At 45.5% G+C, this 14586-nt stretch overlaps 1 protein-coding gene across 1 annotated transcript in view; it reads right to left on the bottom strand.

Moving 5' to 3' along the window:
- Window positions 1–14586, bottom strand: part of ANKRD44 (ankyrin repeat domain 44) — a 142342-nt gene that overhangs the window by 74128 nt on the left and 53628 nt on the right. The window contains exons 8-9 of the mRNA XM_028153178.2: window positions 12872–12950; window positions 5760–5874 (exon numbers count right to left, since the gene is read on the bottom strand). Of these exons, the coding sequence (XP_028008979.2) occupies window positions 5760–5874; window positions 12872–12950 (194 nt within the window). The remainder of the gene's footprint in view (window positions 1–5759; window positions 5875–12871; window positions 12951–14586) is intronic.

Here is a 14586-nt window from a genome sequence, read left to right as displayed (position 1 = left end):
ATAATGTGAAGAAAATGTTTCACATAAACATTATGTGACTCTTTACATGTAAAATTAACTTCCTTTTCCTTTTTTCTTTCAGGTGAGCAATTTTATATCTCATTCATTCATTCATTCATTCATTCATCTGTTCAACACTTTCTAAGTATGAGATACTATGCTAAGTGCTAGAGATAAGACAAACTCAACTTCAAAAGCAACCTGCTTTATTCCCTGAATTAGTAAACAAATATTTAGCTCTAGCCGGTTTTGCTCAGTGGTTAGAGCATTGGCCTGCGGTCTGAAGGGTCCTGGGATCAATTCCGGTCAAGAGCACATTCCGGTCAAGGGCACATGCCAGGTTTGTGGGCTCGATCCCCAGTGGGGGGCGTGCAGGAGGCAGCCGATGAATGATTCTCTCTCATCATTAAGGTTTCTCTCTCTCTCTCCCTTTCTCTTCCTCTCTGAAATAAATAAAAAGGAAACATAAACAAATAGTTATTATTGACTTATTATGTGCCAAGCACTTCACTAAAAGTCAATAATGGCTGCATTATTGAAAATACCCTTTTCGGTGAGAATAAAAACTGGTTACCTCTTGCAGGTAAAACGCCATCTTCCTAACAGACTGTTATCTTGCTCACGAGCCCACAGCAGGATTCCAGCCACAGACGCGCAGCTGGGAGTCGCAAACGTGATCTTGCGTCTATTTCATAAACCTAGCGGACTTCCCCTGACAGCGCTCCAGAAAGAATCTGCAAAAGCACTCTTCAGACAGATTCTTCCACCACAGCACAGCCCCCAGGGTGAGCCCCTGGGGGACAGGCAGCTTCTGACGGCAGTGCCTGCTGCCTCCAGATCAAAGCCTCCTCTTCCCATCACCTCCTCGAACCAGGACCCCGAGCCGTGAGCCGAGCTGCAGTTCATAACGAACAGCCTCATGGGGAAGTGCCTGTGTACTTGCAAGCATTTATGTTGTTAGTGGTCGTTGCTCATAACATCTCATTTTATTCAAATAATGGATTTCAGACTTTGTAAGTCTGAATAGCACAAGAAGGTCATCTATTCACACCTGCGGAGACATTACCTAGGATGCTTCTCTGGCACCAGTGGCCTGCTTTCAGATTCTATGCTTCATAAAAAAACACGCGATTTGAATTTGTTAGGGAAAAACAAACCAATTCAGCTCTGGGTGAGCCGCAGCCCATATTTCACCCACCCTGATGTAAAGCACCTCCCACACCCTCCCTAACGGAAAATAAAACAGCTGCGTTCGGTTCTAACATAGATACATGAGCTGTCTTAAAAATTATTCTGATGTGTGTGACTGTGTGAACGTATATCCGTAGTCTCAGCTATCTCACGGTATTCAGTGTTCTGCAAAAGCGGAGTCTGCCAGCAACGAGCCACCTCTCTCTTCCCATGGACACTTCTTTCTATTTATGAGTGTTTTCGCTCGGTCTTCCTCTGTCCCTTTCTTTTCCCTACATGGAGATTTGCAGCCCAGGGTCTCTAATAGCTGCCATCCATCAAGACATGCAATTTGCCCATCTTCCGGGCAGTGTCACACGCAGGGGCGCTGCGTGTAATTGCCTCTCCCATCGTTGACAAAAAAACTCTGCACAGCAATTGCATCAGCGACAACCGGGATGCTCGCGGAGAGGAAGGACGTGCTGGAGGAGGGAGAGCTTTCTGTTTGTGCTGCTGTTTCTCTTGCTCCCTCTTCATGCCGGCGAAACGCGGCCCTTTCCTTTCCCGGCTAGCATGTTTGAAAAGCTTCTAACTACATGCAACTGTAAGCTAATGAGGTTTCAGCTAACAATTTTATTGATTTGGGTCAGTTGAGGCAAAAATATATGATTAAATATCTCTGGACATTTCCAAGAGGAAGATGGGTAGAATTATTTTCTAGGGTGGTTTTAAGTTCCTGAAAAAACATAAAATCAAGGGTTGGATTGCTCAAGATTTCTTTGAGCCTTCTTCATTTTTTATATATATATAAAAGATTAAAATATAAATATATTAAAATGTTATATTATATATTATAGACATATACATAATATATTTATGTATACAACACAATGTATATGTGTACAATATATAATGTATTATGTATCTCCTATAATATATAGGATTTATTTTATAAAGAAACATAACGGCCGAAACCGGTTTGGCTCAGTGGATAGAGCATCGGCCTGCAGACTGAAGGGTCCCAGGTTCGATTCCGGTCAAGGGCATGTACCTTGGTTGCGGGCACATCCCCAGTAGGGGGTGTGCAAGAGGCAGCTGATCCATGTTTCTCTCTCATCGATGTTTCTAACTCTCTGTCCCTCTCTCTTCCTCTCTGTTAAAAAATCAATAAAATATATTTCTAAAAAAAAAAAAAAAAAAAGAAACATAACGGTATCTATAATAACAAAAGGGTAATATGCTAATTAGACCAGACATCATTCCGGACGTCCTTCCTGATGAAGCCGGGGCTGGAGGGAAGCCAGCCCAGGTCCTGGGTGCCTGCGGGCAGCTGGAGGAGGGAAGCAGCCCGGGTCCTCGGTGCCAGAGGGAAGCCGGTGCTGGCAGCCAGGGAAGGAAGGCCTACTCTTGCACGAATTTTCGTGCATCAGGCCTCTAGTATTTATATAAAACAATACAAGCAAATGAACTAATGAAAGTAGCATCAAACTGTATAAGAAACCAATTAGGAAAACATACAAAGTATAAGTGATTAATATGACAGCAACAGGACTGTAACAGGATTATATTCTATAATCTTCATGATCAATATTTCTAATCCACCATACCACTTACCACCACTGTCTTTAGATAATTCATTACCCTCTACACTAGCTAAATTACCTCTTTTTGGGTTTTTGTTTTTGTTTTTGCTGTTACTTATAAACCTTAGAAGGGAAGAAGACCTACTTTTAAAATGTCTACCAAAAATTCTGTTTGGTATATATTTTTTATTCCACAGTTAATAAAAAGTCACTACCTCAGTGTAGGTTTTGAAATCATTAATTTGGACTCAAGTTCTACTGGCATTTGAACTTGAATATGCTGCTACGGTTCAAATAGGAAAACTAAATATTAGGCCGACATTGGAAAGAACATAAAAGTAGAATTCAGAATCTCTGAATCACTTCAGAACTGATTCGTGCATTTCAAAATAAAATACTCCTTTATTGTTATACAACAAGACTGCTCATAAAGGAAGGACTGTAAAACCTTTAGCAGAAAATGAGGGCTTGCCTGCCTTATAGGTCCAATAAGAAGGACCACTCTTACATCATCAGGCCTACATCCAGGAAGGGCAATCACCGACGGTGTCAGCTCACACCAAACTTAACAATGCGTATGCTACAGGAAAGAGGCGGCCAATTCCAGCTACATGGCTAATTTATTTGACCAGACATAAAATTAATGGAACGCACTTGTACTAGCTATTTCTAATTTAGCTGTAAGCGGGCGTCTCCTACCCAGTTATTTCAGGATAAATGAGGTCAGAATAATTTGCAGATGGCTCTCCGGAGTGAGCAAAGGACTTCCGCACCGTTAGAATATCAGTTCTTTCAAGTGTTCGCCTTGGCATCAGAGAGACATGGCCGTCCGTCCCCACATCTAGTCTTTTCTAGAACCTTCCCTTAGTCAGGGGTGGGGAACGGGGCCCGCAAAATCATTTGGTCTGGCCCCGCCAACGCCACTGCAGGTGGGACTCAAAATTCAATAAATCCAGGAGCTTTTGTCATAAGCAACATACATTTATATTAAGTGAATTAGTATAGTGAGCGAATGATGTTAGAAATGGGTCAGGAAGGTTGAGTTTGAGTTTAGCTTTGCTACTTGCTGGCTGTTTGATCTTCAGCAAGGACAAAACAGCCCTCTCACCCAGAAAACAAAGATCATGGCGTGGCTCCTTCTTCCTTCTCTGAGCTCTAGAGCACGGGCTGCAGTTTGACTCGGGGCTCGTGTCCCTTCATGGGGGGTCAGAGCCCTTTGGCTGTTCTTCTCTAACTTTTTCAGGTTTGGGGCGCTTATCTCTATAGTTTTTCCATTTCTCTTCCTCCTGACCGGTTGTGCTCGCTTCTTTTTCTGTCTGAACTGCAGCAGCATTCGGGATATTGTCGTCAAGCAGGTAACTGCTCTGAAGCCCACCACCCCTTCCCAGGCCATTTGCACTTGGCTCATTCTCAAGCAAGGCTTTCGATGTGCTGTACAAAACTGTCAGGTAAACAAAATTCCTAATAATACACTGCCCTCATATTGTTCTGCACCTGAAAACTGTTATCGTGACCCACGGTCTCTCTGATCGAGGCCACACTCTTGACTCACGCATCTAAGGCCCTCTTTAATCTGGTTCTACTACACGTTAGTAACTAACAAATAATGGCTGACATTTAATGATAGCTTATTTTGTGATAGGCACAAATCACATGGATTATCTCGTTTCGTAACCTCAGCAGATGTATTTATATAATTCATACAGCTCTTAACCTATTCCAGAGAGCTTTACTAGTAATTAAGCCCTTTCATCCTTATAAACAAACCAATGGGTAAGTACTATTATTACGCCCACTTTTCAAATGAGGCAACCAAAACACAGAGAGATTGAGCAACGGGCTCAAGGCCACACAGCTCACAAGCAAAGCAGCTTGGGCTGGAGCCTGGGCAGCGACAGCCAGGCCCCGCCTGGGACATGGCGCTGCCTCTGGGCAGAGCATGGCATCGCCACACACACTCTTGGAGCCCAAACTCTTCCCAGAACTGTCTCTTCTCATCTTTTGTTCCTGCTTTCCTCTCTGCTTGGGGTCTGCCGCCCTCTGCTTACCTAACCCTCCCCACCTGAAGGCTGTTCTGAGAAGCTGGCCCCACCAGCGCTCTCCCCCCACTGCCCACACTCTAGGGCCGTGGTAGGCAAACTGTGGCTCGCGAGCCACATGCGGTTCTTTGGCCCCTTGAGTGCGGCTCTTCCACAAAATACCACGGCCTGGGCGAGTCTATTTTGAAGAAGTGGCGTTAGAAGAAGTTTAAGTTTAAAAAATTTGGCTCTCAAAAGAAACGTCAATCATTGTCCTGTTGATGTTTGGCTCTGTGGACTCATGAGTTTGCCGACCCCTGCTCTAGGGCATACTGTCTACACCAAACGTCTTGCCGCCTACGTCCTGTTTCATTTGGAACTTTGTTATATACTGACTTGCATGGTTCTTTGTCTTGGGCAGGCCTTGGGCCTCCAACACAGTGGTGACCGCCTTCAAGGTACCAACCAGGCAACTCTGAAATCCCCATAGCGCCTGGCATGGTGACAGCGGGTCCACAGGCCTTATACATCCTTGTTGAACTGAAGTGGGACAGGAAGTCAGCGCCCCCTCCCTATGTGCCATATCTACTCAATTGGACCCTATAATTACATAATTAAAATTAAGCAAGCATCCTGAATAAATTCTAAATTTGCCCACGTATGATTCATTTCCCCCTGCTGCACTGACAGTGAGCATGGGGAAGAGCAGAAGACGATTACCATGCAGAGTTAGGAATGAAGTTCAAGTCTCCTCAATTAAAGCCACTGGAATAGGCCTCTTATTGATGTGGCTTAAAAAATTAATTTGGTTCTTCCTTACATCTGTCATTAAAAGTCACTTCATTTCATTCAAACTGAATTTGTCCTTAGCATAATGGTACAGATCCCCCTGGACTTGGATCAATGCGCCTATCTACCGCCCGGCGGAATCCCTTTGGCAGTAGTTCCACGCGTGACAATCATTCCACCGCATTTTGCAGTCACCTACTTGGCTGTGTCCGCTCCGCTGGTGATTAGGGTGTTAATCAAAAGCTCGTGGCCGTATCTTGCAGCCACGTGGAGAGGAGTGTTGCCATCCTTATCCACACAGTCAATTTCTCCTCCTGGAAAAGATTTTTGAACACAGGATATAACGTAAGGATCCAGACTGATCTGATACCACCTTCTCCGCTAGTCACTCCTAGTGATCAGATATAGATTTCTTTCCTCCTCCGAAGCATAGGAACGCTTTTCCATGTGAAGGAGGGGGATTAGTCAAATTGCATGGAGGGAGGTCTGTTAGAAATGCTTCTGAAAAATCTCTCCATATTGTCTTATAAGGACCTAATGTCTTACAATCAGATCCCTGCTCTGAAGGAACAACATAGTAATCAAATTCTATTAAACATAATCCTGAAGACACATTCATTTTTTACTTTCCCTGCTGAATTAAAGACCTATGTAGGCCTTATACTAAAGCCAAAGAACCATGGGGAATAGAGAGTTCAGGAAAATATTTTATGTAGTTTGATTGTCTAATTTGAAGTACGATGAGTAAAATAAGTAAAAGCATAAACTGAACTGAAAATATATTTTTAAAAACTATCACATTAATCATCTGTAGTCCATAATAATATAGTAGTTTCTTTGTGTTTTGTCTTTTCCCCCAACTTTTTCTTTTACTACATTGCTTCGCTCTTTTTATATATATGTAAATATTAGTCTGTTTTTTCATGTATTTGAGGTATCACTTAAAAATCAGTGAGACATATGACATTTCACCGTTAAGAACAAAGACGATCTCCTACATATCCATAATTCCATCATTATACCCAAGAAATTTAACACTGATATAATTTTATGTAATATACAGTGCATCTTCCAATTTCTCCAGTTTTACAAAAAAATGTGCTTAAGAACCATTTTTAAAAATTCCAGGATCCGATCTAAAACTCTGATAGCATTTGGTCGTCCTGTCTCTTTAGTTTCCTTTAATCTACAAAAACCTTCTTGCCTTTGATTTAATTTTTAGTCTCTCATATCACTGATACTTTGGGAGGCCCAGCCAGGAGTCCTGTAGAGCGCCGCATTCTGGAACTGCCTGATGATGTCCTGATTACTAGAGTCCGGCTAAACACTGTCAAGAACACCCCCACGCTGATGCGCATTCCCCACTCCATCTCCTCGGCAGACACATAAAGTCCGGTTATCCCATTACTGGGCGGCGCACCTGAGAACGTTCTAAAAAGGGATGAATGCACAACCGTGTCCTTAGTGCATGTTTCCAAAGTCACAATTTGGTTTTTACAAAGCCCCACTCTCACTTCTGTCCCTCCCACTTCGTCCTCAACCACATCCGGTAGAAACCATCTGCACTGGTTTGGGTTTATGTTTCCTTGTTTCTCTGCAGAAATAAGCACCTAGACTCTTTCACACCTGGCTCTTTTCCTTTTCGCTTAATAAAGCTGGAGTGCACCTCTAGAGACCCCTTCTTGGAGATGTTCCTCGTCTCTGTACAGCTCTACCGTTCCCATCGCACGGATGTGGTACTAGTCCAGTGCCCAGTCTCGTATGGAGGAGCATTGAGGTGGTAAATATTATCCTTGCTATTATCAAGAACGCTGTCGTGAATAACCTCACTGTTGCTTCGTATTTGTTGGGTATAACATCCGGGTAAATACCTAGAAAGGGGATTTCTAGGTCAAAGGGTAAATGAACGTGTGGTTTTGTTAGATTTTGCTAAATGTGCCTCGTTAGGCCCTACGCGATTTTGCGATTTCGGCAGCAAGGTATGTGTGCCTTTACGCCACAGGCTTGTCAAGCTATGAGTACTGTCATGTGACGGGTGAGAACTGGCATCCCAGTGTAGTTTTCACTTGAATTTCTCTGATCAGGGAAGTTGAGCACCTTGTCATATATTGAACAACCATTTGTTTATCTTTTTCTATGAACTATTTGCCATTGACTTTTGCCCATTTTTCTAAGTCTCTCTCTCTCTCTCTCTCTCTCTCTCTCTCTCTCTCTCTCTCTCTTTCTTTGTGTGTGTGTGTGTGTGTGTGTGTGTGTGTAAGGGGGTTCTTCTACCCCTTGATTTTCAGGGCTCTTAAAATATTTGGGAGACTACCCATGTATCAGTAATACATGTTGCAAATATTTTTCCCCTGGAATTTCATTTGTCTTTGGTATGTTACCCTAAAAAAAATATTTTTGTAATGTACCAGTCTTTTATTGTACTTAGACTTTAAGTTGTAGTTAGAAAGGCTTTACCCACATCCTGGCAATAAAGAAATCGACGTAAAAATATTTGCACATCAAATCTTTCTTACTGTGGCACAGTACTTATTTTTAAAAACCAGTTATTCATATTGACTATAATCATTTCTGTAAAAATAAAAGTAATGATTATATATCTTTATATTGTGTACACATATACATTCTTAAATACAGTGAAAAATCTGGAAGTGTCATCAAATTGTCAATAGCAATTCTTGGGATGGAGTTGGGGAGACATATTGGTGAATATCATGGGCAATCTCTTTCATGATTTAACTTTGACAATGAGCATGTCCTAATTTTATAATCAGTTAAAATAAGAAAATAAAATTAGCATCTTCTAGGGACTTAACAGATTGTTTACTCTGATCCAAATTTAGAAGCATCCAACTTAGGTCAATCATTTTTATGATGTGATATAATCTTGGGGACAGGCAGCCTGCTGGTCTCCATGGATACCTCAGAGCAATCCTGGTACATGCACCTGTGTAAGAACTGCCTACAGTGGTCGGCCTGGAAGGTCTACTCATGGAGCTGATCCGGGAGATGAGGGAGGCAGACCCCCAGACTTCAGAGAAGCCTTCACCCTGAATACACACTAAATCACTCAGGTCCCTCACAGCAAACCTCTCTCAACAAATGTGAGAGCTGCCACGTTTACCAGCCTCAGATATGCCTAAAATTGGGTAGAACAAAAAGTGAAAAATACTGAAAAGGGTGGAAAAGAGAAGCTGAGTTGATCAAGTTTCTTCCAGTCGTTGTACTAACATTTAATAAGTCCACTTAAAACTGCAAAAATATAGATACTTTCACACATGCTTTTACTGTCATTTAAAATACAATTAAAAAAAATAAAGCACATTTCAAGAAAACATAATTTGGGTATTTGTTATTCAGACATGTTTTGTATTAAAACAGGACCTCTAGATGAATGAATTTTCATTTTCCATTCACCCAAACCTTTCCATTGTTACCTGAAAACCTTTAAGATGTTCTTGGAATGCAAATTAAATACCTTTAGTGTTCATTTAAAGGTTGCAAGTTAAACACTGGTAATCTGTCCTGGATCATTAGGGAGGAAAAAAAGTATCTGAGTTTAGCAGAACGCAGAGCATGCCCGGGTCGCTCACGCCGCTGTCTGCGCACTCTGGAGCTAGTTCCATCGCACACGCGAGGGCGCTCAGCTCACCACGTTCCCGCAGAAGAACCGGGAGCCAAAACGTCAAAAGCCTCAGGAGGACGCATCCTAGCCCAGCACTTGGCTCCTCCTTTTCAAACTCTATTTATCTGTGCAGCTTCCTGAAGAAAACAGCCGCTTTGGACTTTTGTAACCTACTGACCAGCTGCCTGCGCCCAGGGGCTGGGCTCCAGGCCCCCCGATTCCACGCTGGGCTTCGTTCAGTCCTCCCCCCCCACCGCTGCTGTGACAACAGCTCCCGACAACAAACTGCGACTGCACAGCAGAGGCAGCCTTGCTAACCGACTGAAAAAACCAACGGCGGAAGCATTCGGAAACACAAAGTGAAGATGAAGAACGAATAACCCTGACTGGAGAGCGGAGGATTGCCCTAGAAAGTCCAGACCCCAGAGGGACTGACCGCAACAGCAAACACACACAGCGTGCTCCTCGCGGCCTGTCCCCACTGGGCCGGCCCCGGGCCCCCGGGCCCAGTGACCCCGCCAGGTGCACACAGGCCCGGCGGGTGTGAGGGTGTGAGGCGTGAGCCTCCGTACTTTCCCAGAAGGAAGGCAGCCGACCGGAGGGAGGAACGGAGCTGCTTAGTCTCCTCCGAGGACACTTTGTAAAAGGTCAAACAGAAGCACTCGCAGTTCTCACGGGGAATGAGCCAAAGAACGCTCAGCTGGAGGAGACGGAGATCATCCTATCGCAGGGACGACTCACTCCAAACGTAAGCGACTCCTGGACTAAACATAATTCAAGTCAAAAACAACTTTAATGTCCCTGTTTATCCAGAAAACACGTAAGTGTAGTGGTTAAAAATTCAGTCTCTGGCCCGGCCAGCGTGGCTCAGTGGTTGAGCATCAACCTATGAAGCAGGAGGTCACAGTTCAATTCCCGGTCAGGGCACATGCCCAGTGGGGGGCATGAAGCAGGCAGCCGATCAATGGCTCTCTCTCATTGATGTTTCTCTCTCTTTCTCTCCCTCTCCCTTCCTCTCTGAAATCGTAAGAAAATATAGATATTTCTTAAATTCAGTCTCTGATGTTAGACTGCCTCAGTTCCAATCTCTGTGCCATCACATACCTGCCCTATATCCTGGCAAAAGCCACGCCCTCTCTGCCTCAATTTCCCCATCTTTAAAATGGAGCTGTCCCAGTACCTCTTCCTCATGGGGTGGTTTTAAAGGACTTGTGTGCAGAGCTAAGCCAAGTGGCCGGCACAGCGTGAACACTCGACTACAGGTAGTTTGGGAATTATATATAACTAGAGACCCGGTGCATAAAATTCGTGCACTCGCTGGGGTCCCTCAGCCTGGCCTGTGCCCTCTCGCAGTCCAGGAGCCCTTGTGGGGAGCGGGCCTAAGCTGGCAGTCACACATCCTTAGCACTGCTGTGGAGGCAGGAGAGGCTCCCACCACTGCTGCTGCGTTCGCCAGCCGTGAGCCCAGCTCAGGGCTTCAGGCTGAGTAGCACTCCTCCTGTGGGAGCACACTGACCGCCAGGGGGTGTGCATCATAGCAACAGGCTGTTCCACTGTTTGGTCGATTTGCATATTAGCCTTTTATTATATAGGATGGACTACATATTCTAGCCCCTAAGTCCCCATCATTTGAGACCCCTGGACCCCATCCAACCCACAAGCAAGATGGCAGGCCAGCCAAGAATGAGACAGGCTCTGAAACAAAGCTCCTTGGTCACAGAGGACAAGAGATGGGGTCCCTTTCAGGTCTCGTCCCAACTCAGACGTCTAGCAAGGATGTGCAGGGAGGGCATGGAAGTCTTCAGGTCTGCAGGGACGGCCTTTGGGAGGGCAAAGCAGCGCCCGTGCCCCGCCAGGGGGACTGTCGTAAGCAACTAGCATAGCAGAGGGGAGGTGGGGCTGGCCAGGACTCAAAGGAGAAGGCCCGTATGTCTGGCCCACAGGACCCACGTGAGGAGGGCAGGGCTTACAAGGTGAGAAACTGCTCTCTCTGGTCTGGTCACTGGTGCGTGAAATGGCTCTAACAGGGAACACAGCTTTTCTGCCACAGAGCTAAGGCCCAGTTCATTTGAATGAATTTTTTAAAAATAAACTATACCAAATTTCTCCCTAGTTTTGTTTATTTTTTAAGGCAGGGACACTGCTTCTGAGAAATGCAGTGGGGTAAGGAAACTGATCAAAAGAGAGACACAGTTGTCAGCCTGCAATCTCTGTCCTCTCCCTAAGCGCCTTGGAGAGTGGGGTGCCACCTCCCCTGTCCACGCCCAGCAGAATGAACCATCAACGTGGGCCTTTCACTATCGTGAACGGCCAAGGCAGGCCACGTATGTCAGTTACCAAGAGCGAGTGTGTGCCGTTCGTCTTCACCTTCCCTCCCCGGCTCACTGCGGACTGGTTCGTCTCCCTGAAAGGCTCAGACATGAACTTCGCTTTGCTGCAGAGATTCTGCTTTCTCAGCATCCTTTCCCTGGCTGGCCTTCCATCCAAATGTCAGACGACGGCCTGGTTTTATGACCCGAGTGCCTACGCGCTAACTCAGTGCCACGGATAATTCAAGTGCATGTCATCGAAGGTCTGACAGGTGAGAGAAAAATAGGCCCAAGAAAACGGATGCCAGAACTGTGAGAAGGAGAAATGTGGGTCAGCTAAAGAGAGCTGAGGAACTACGGGATTCACCTGGAAGGTGAACTTAAATCTGGGCTGACCCCGTGTGTGTGTATGGGGGGGGGGGGGGGAGGGAGGGAGGGGGGTTCGTGGTCTTGGTGTGTTTCTTTCAGTTGTCTCTAAGATTTGCTAAGATAACAGACTTGGGCTGTGAAGGTCAACCCACTCGCAATGCCGGCCGCTACCCAAGATGTGAAGCGACCCTCCCAGGCCCTCTGGCTGCGGAGACAGCCCATTGGTTCACACGGGCTGCTGCTGCAAGCCTGGGAGATGACCAGATCATGTGACTTCCCAAGGTCTCTACCAAGCATGTGATTGCTAGGATTCTTCACATTACATACTCACCTGCTTTTCTCCTGAGTCACCTCATCGTTAGCTACCTTTGCCCAAGCAGCCCTATGCGGTTTAGCTTAGGGCAGTGGTCGGCAAACTGCGGCTCGCGAGCCACATGCGGCTCTTTGGCCCCTTGAGTGTGGCTCTTCCACAAAATACCATGGCCTGGGCGAGTCTATTTTGAAGAAGTGGCTTTAGAAGAAGTTTAAGTTTAAAAAATTTGGCTCTCAAAAGAAATTTCAATCATTGTGCTGTTGATATTTGGCTCTGCTGACTGATGAGTTTGCCGACCACTGGCTTAGGGAACGATGGTGAATTCTGAAACTTGAAAATAGCTCCGGTTTCCTGCTAGGACATGTACAGTACTCATTTTTATCAGTTTCTGAGTGGAAAGTGCAGCATCTTGAGCCTATGGAGGTATGTATATCATGGCTAGTTTCAGCACTCACATGTTCTTTGACTGACTGGGAATGGACTGTGAAACTCAGTGGCTTTAGGTCGTCCCCCCTGAGCTGGCTGGTGACCTGACGGCTGAGGAAGAGCTTTCAGCAGGGCACATCAAAGGAAACTGCAAATCCGAGCGCCATGAACTCTAAGAGAGCATCACCTCTCATGCTCACATGACTGGCAGCCAACCTCATGGGACCAGAAGACCGTTCCAACAGGAGAGCGCGGGAGAGGCCTCTTACCGTTCTGAATGAGGGTCTGCGAGCGTGTGAACCTGCCGTGGACGGCTGTCATGTGCAGGGGGCTTTTGCCATCTTTACTCTGAAAAAGAAGGGAGAGGGAAACAATGGACTGGGGGCATCGGTCCGAGACATCCCGCTGGACACTGCTGGCAATGTCCTGACAACGTCCATTTAAATTTTTTTAAGTATAATAAAAAAAAATGACAAGAGGCAAAAGATAAATTTGAAAGCGAATGGTAAAGTGTATGTTATATCCCAAGTTGCTGCATAACCTCACATCATAAAGAAGCCAGGAGAGGTGAATATTTTAGAGAAGAAATGCAAAATGTTTAATTATACTGACAATTTTTAAACGACTCTGTTTCAAACGGAATAAACCCTCCAAAACGTTTTCATCTCCTGTAACCTACTAGATGAAGTTTTCTCCAAGGACTTTTTTTTTCCAACTTTTGCCTATAGTCCATGAAAAATAAAAAAGACAAACAGTGTGTTACCTCGCTTGGCCCTGTGTGACCTGGCGCAGCCCAGACTGCTATAAATCACTGCCACTCTCAGGCGAACCTAGAATCCTCCACCATCCCTCCCTTCTAACTCCAGAGGAAAACACTCTGACTGTTGGAAAGAGAAAGGCTGAATTCACAGCATTGAGGCATGCAACTGCCCCGCAAGCTGCCACTTAAACCTTTGCCTGGAAACGTGCACTGAATGCATACATCTCGTCATTGTTCGAGATAAGTGACGGGACTTCCTGACGCAGATGAAGCCAAAACATAAAAAACGCACAGAATCTATATACTGGTCATCATTATACCAAATACCAAGTCCCACACATTTAATTAAGAAATAGTCATTCATAGAATTTCTTCCTAAAATAGTAACACCCCCAAAATATTAGTTATTTTAGACCACAGGTATCCTCAACAGAATGCAATCTTTCATTCAAGTATTGTAATAATAATAATAATAATAATAATAAAACACACACTCTATGTAATTGTTATTTTTCTAAGTCTTAGGGGAAACACTTTTCTTAAGCCTGAGGCTAAAATATATGGTTTCTAAAATGCCCGTTCATGTTAGTGATGCATCCCACATAGCGGTCCTCTAAGATGGCTCTTGGTTTAAAAAATTCTACGGTGGAACACAGATCATTACTTAAAGAAGTGCTTCTCAGAGTGAACCGAGGACTATCGGCGCCTGGTCATCGGGTTGCTTGTTATCAATGTGAATTCTGTGCCCAAACCCAGGCCTACCGTGTCGGAATCGGGGTGACGGGAGCCCCACTTGTGACCCGCAGAGCACCCTGCTGTCGACTGTGGGCTAGATCCGCCTGCAGAACCACAGGCCTGAACAGAGAGGTTTAAGTCTATTCCTCAGACGGGGAGCGGGGAGATACCCACAGGCTGGGCCACGGGAGGGGTACATCCGAGTGGGGCTGCCTCGTGGGGACAGCTCGCAGGCAGACGGCAGAAAAAGAACTGGTAGGGTCTGTGCAACCGGAATCAGAAAGGACTGGGAAGAGAGAGGGAAGTAAGCCGGAAGGCTTCCTGAAAGGGCATTTGTAGAGGAAAAGAGGCAGCCATCAGGATAATGAGGCTATGTGGCCACGCCGGCCACGCGTGCTCAGCGCAGGAGGCTCCCCAAAGCTCTCCGACTCTGGAGCCTGGGCCCTGCTGTCGGAGGTGCAGCCAGTTTAAAGCACCGCAACCCTGGGA

The sequence above is a fragment of the Eptesicus fuscus genome, chromosome 11 (assembly GCF_027574615.1).
Source record: "Eptesicus fuscus isolate TK198812 chromosome 11, DD_ASM_mEF_20220401, whole genome shotgun sequence".
NCBI lineage: Eukaryota > Metazoa > Chordata > Mammalia > Chiroptera > Vespertilionidae > Eptesicus > Eptesicus fuscus.
Note: the sequence above shows the minus strand (reverse complement) of the source record. Positions and strands in the feature narration are given on the sequence as shown.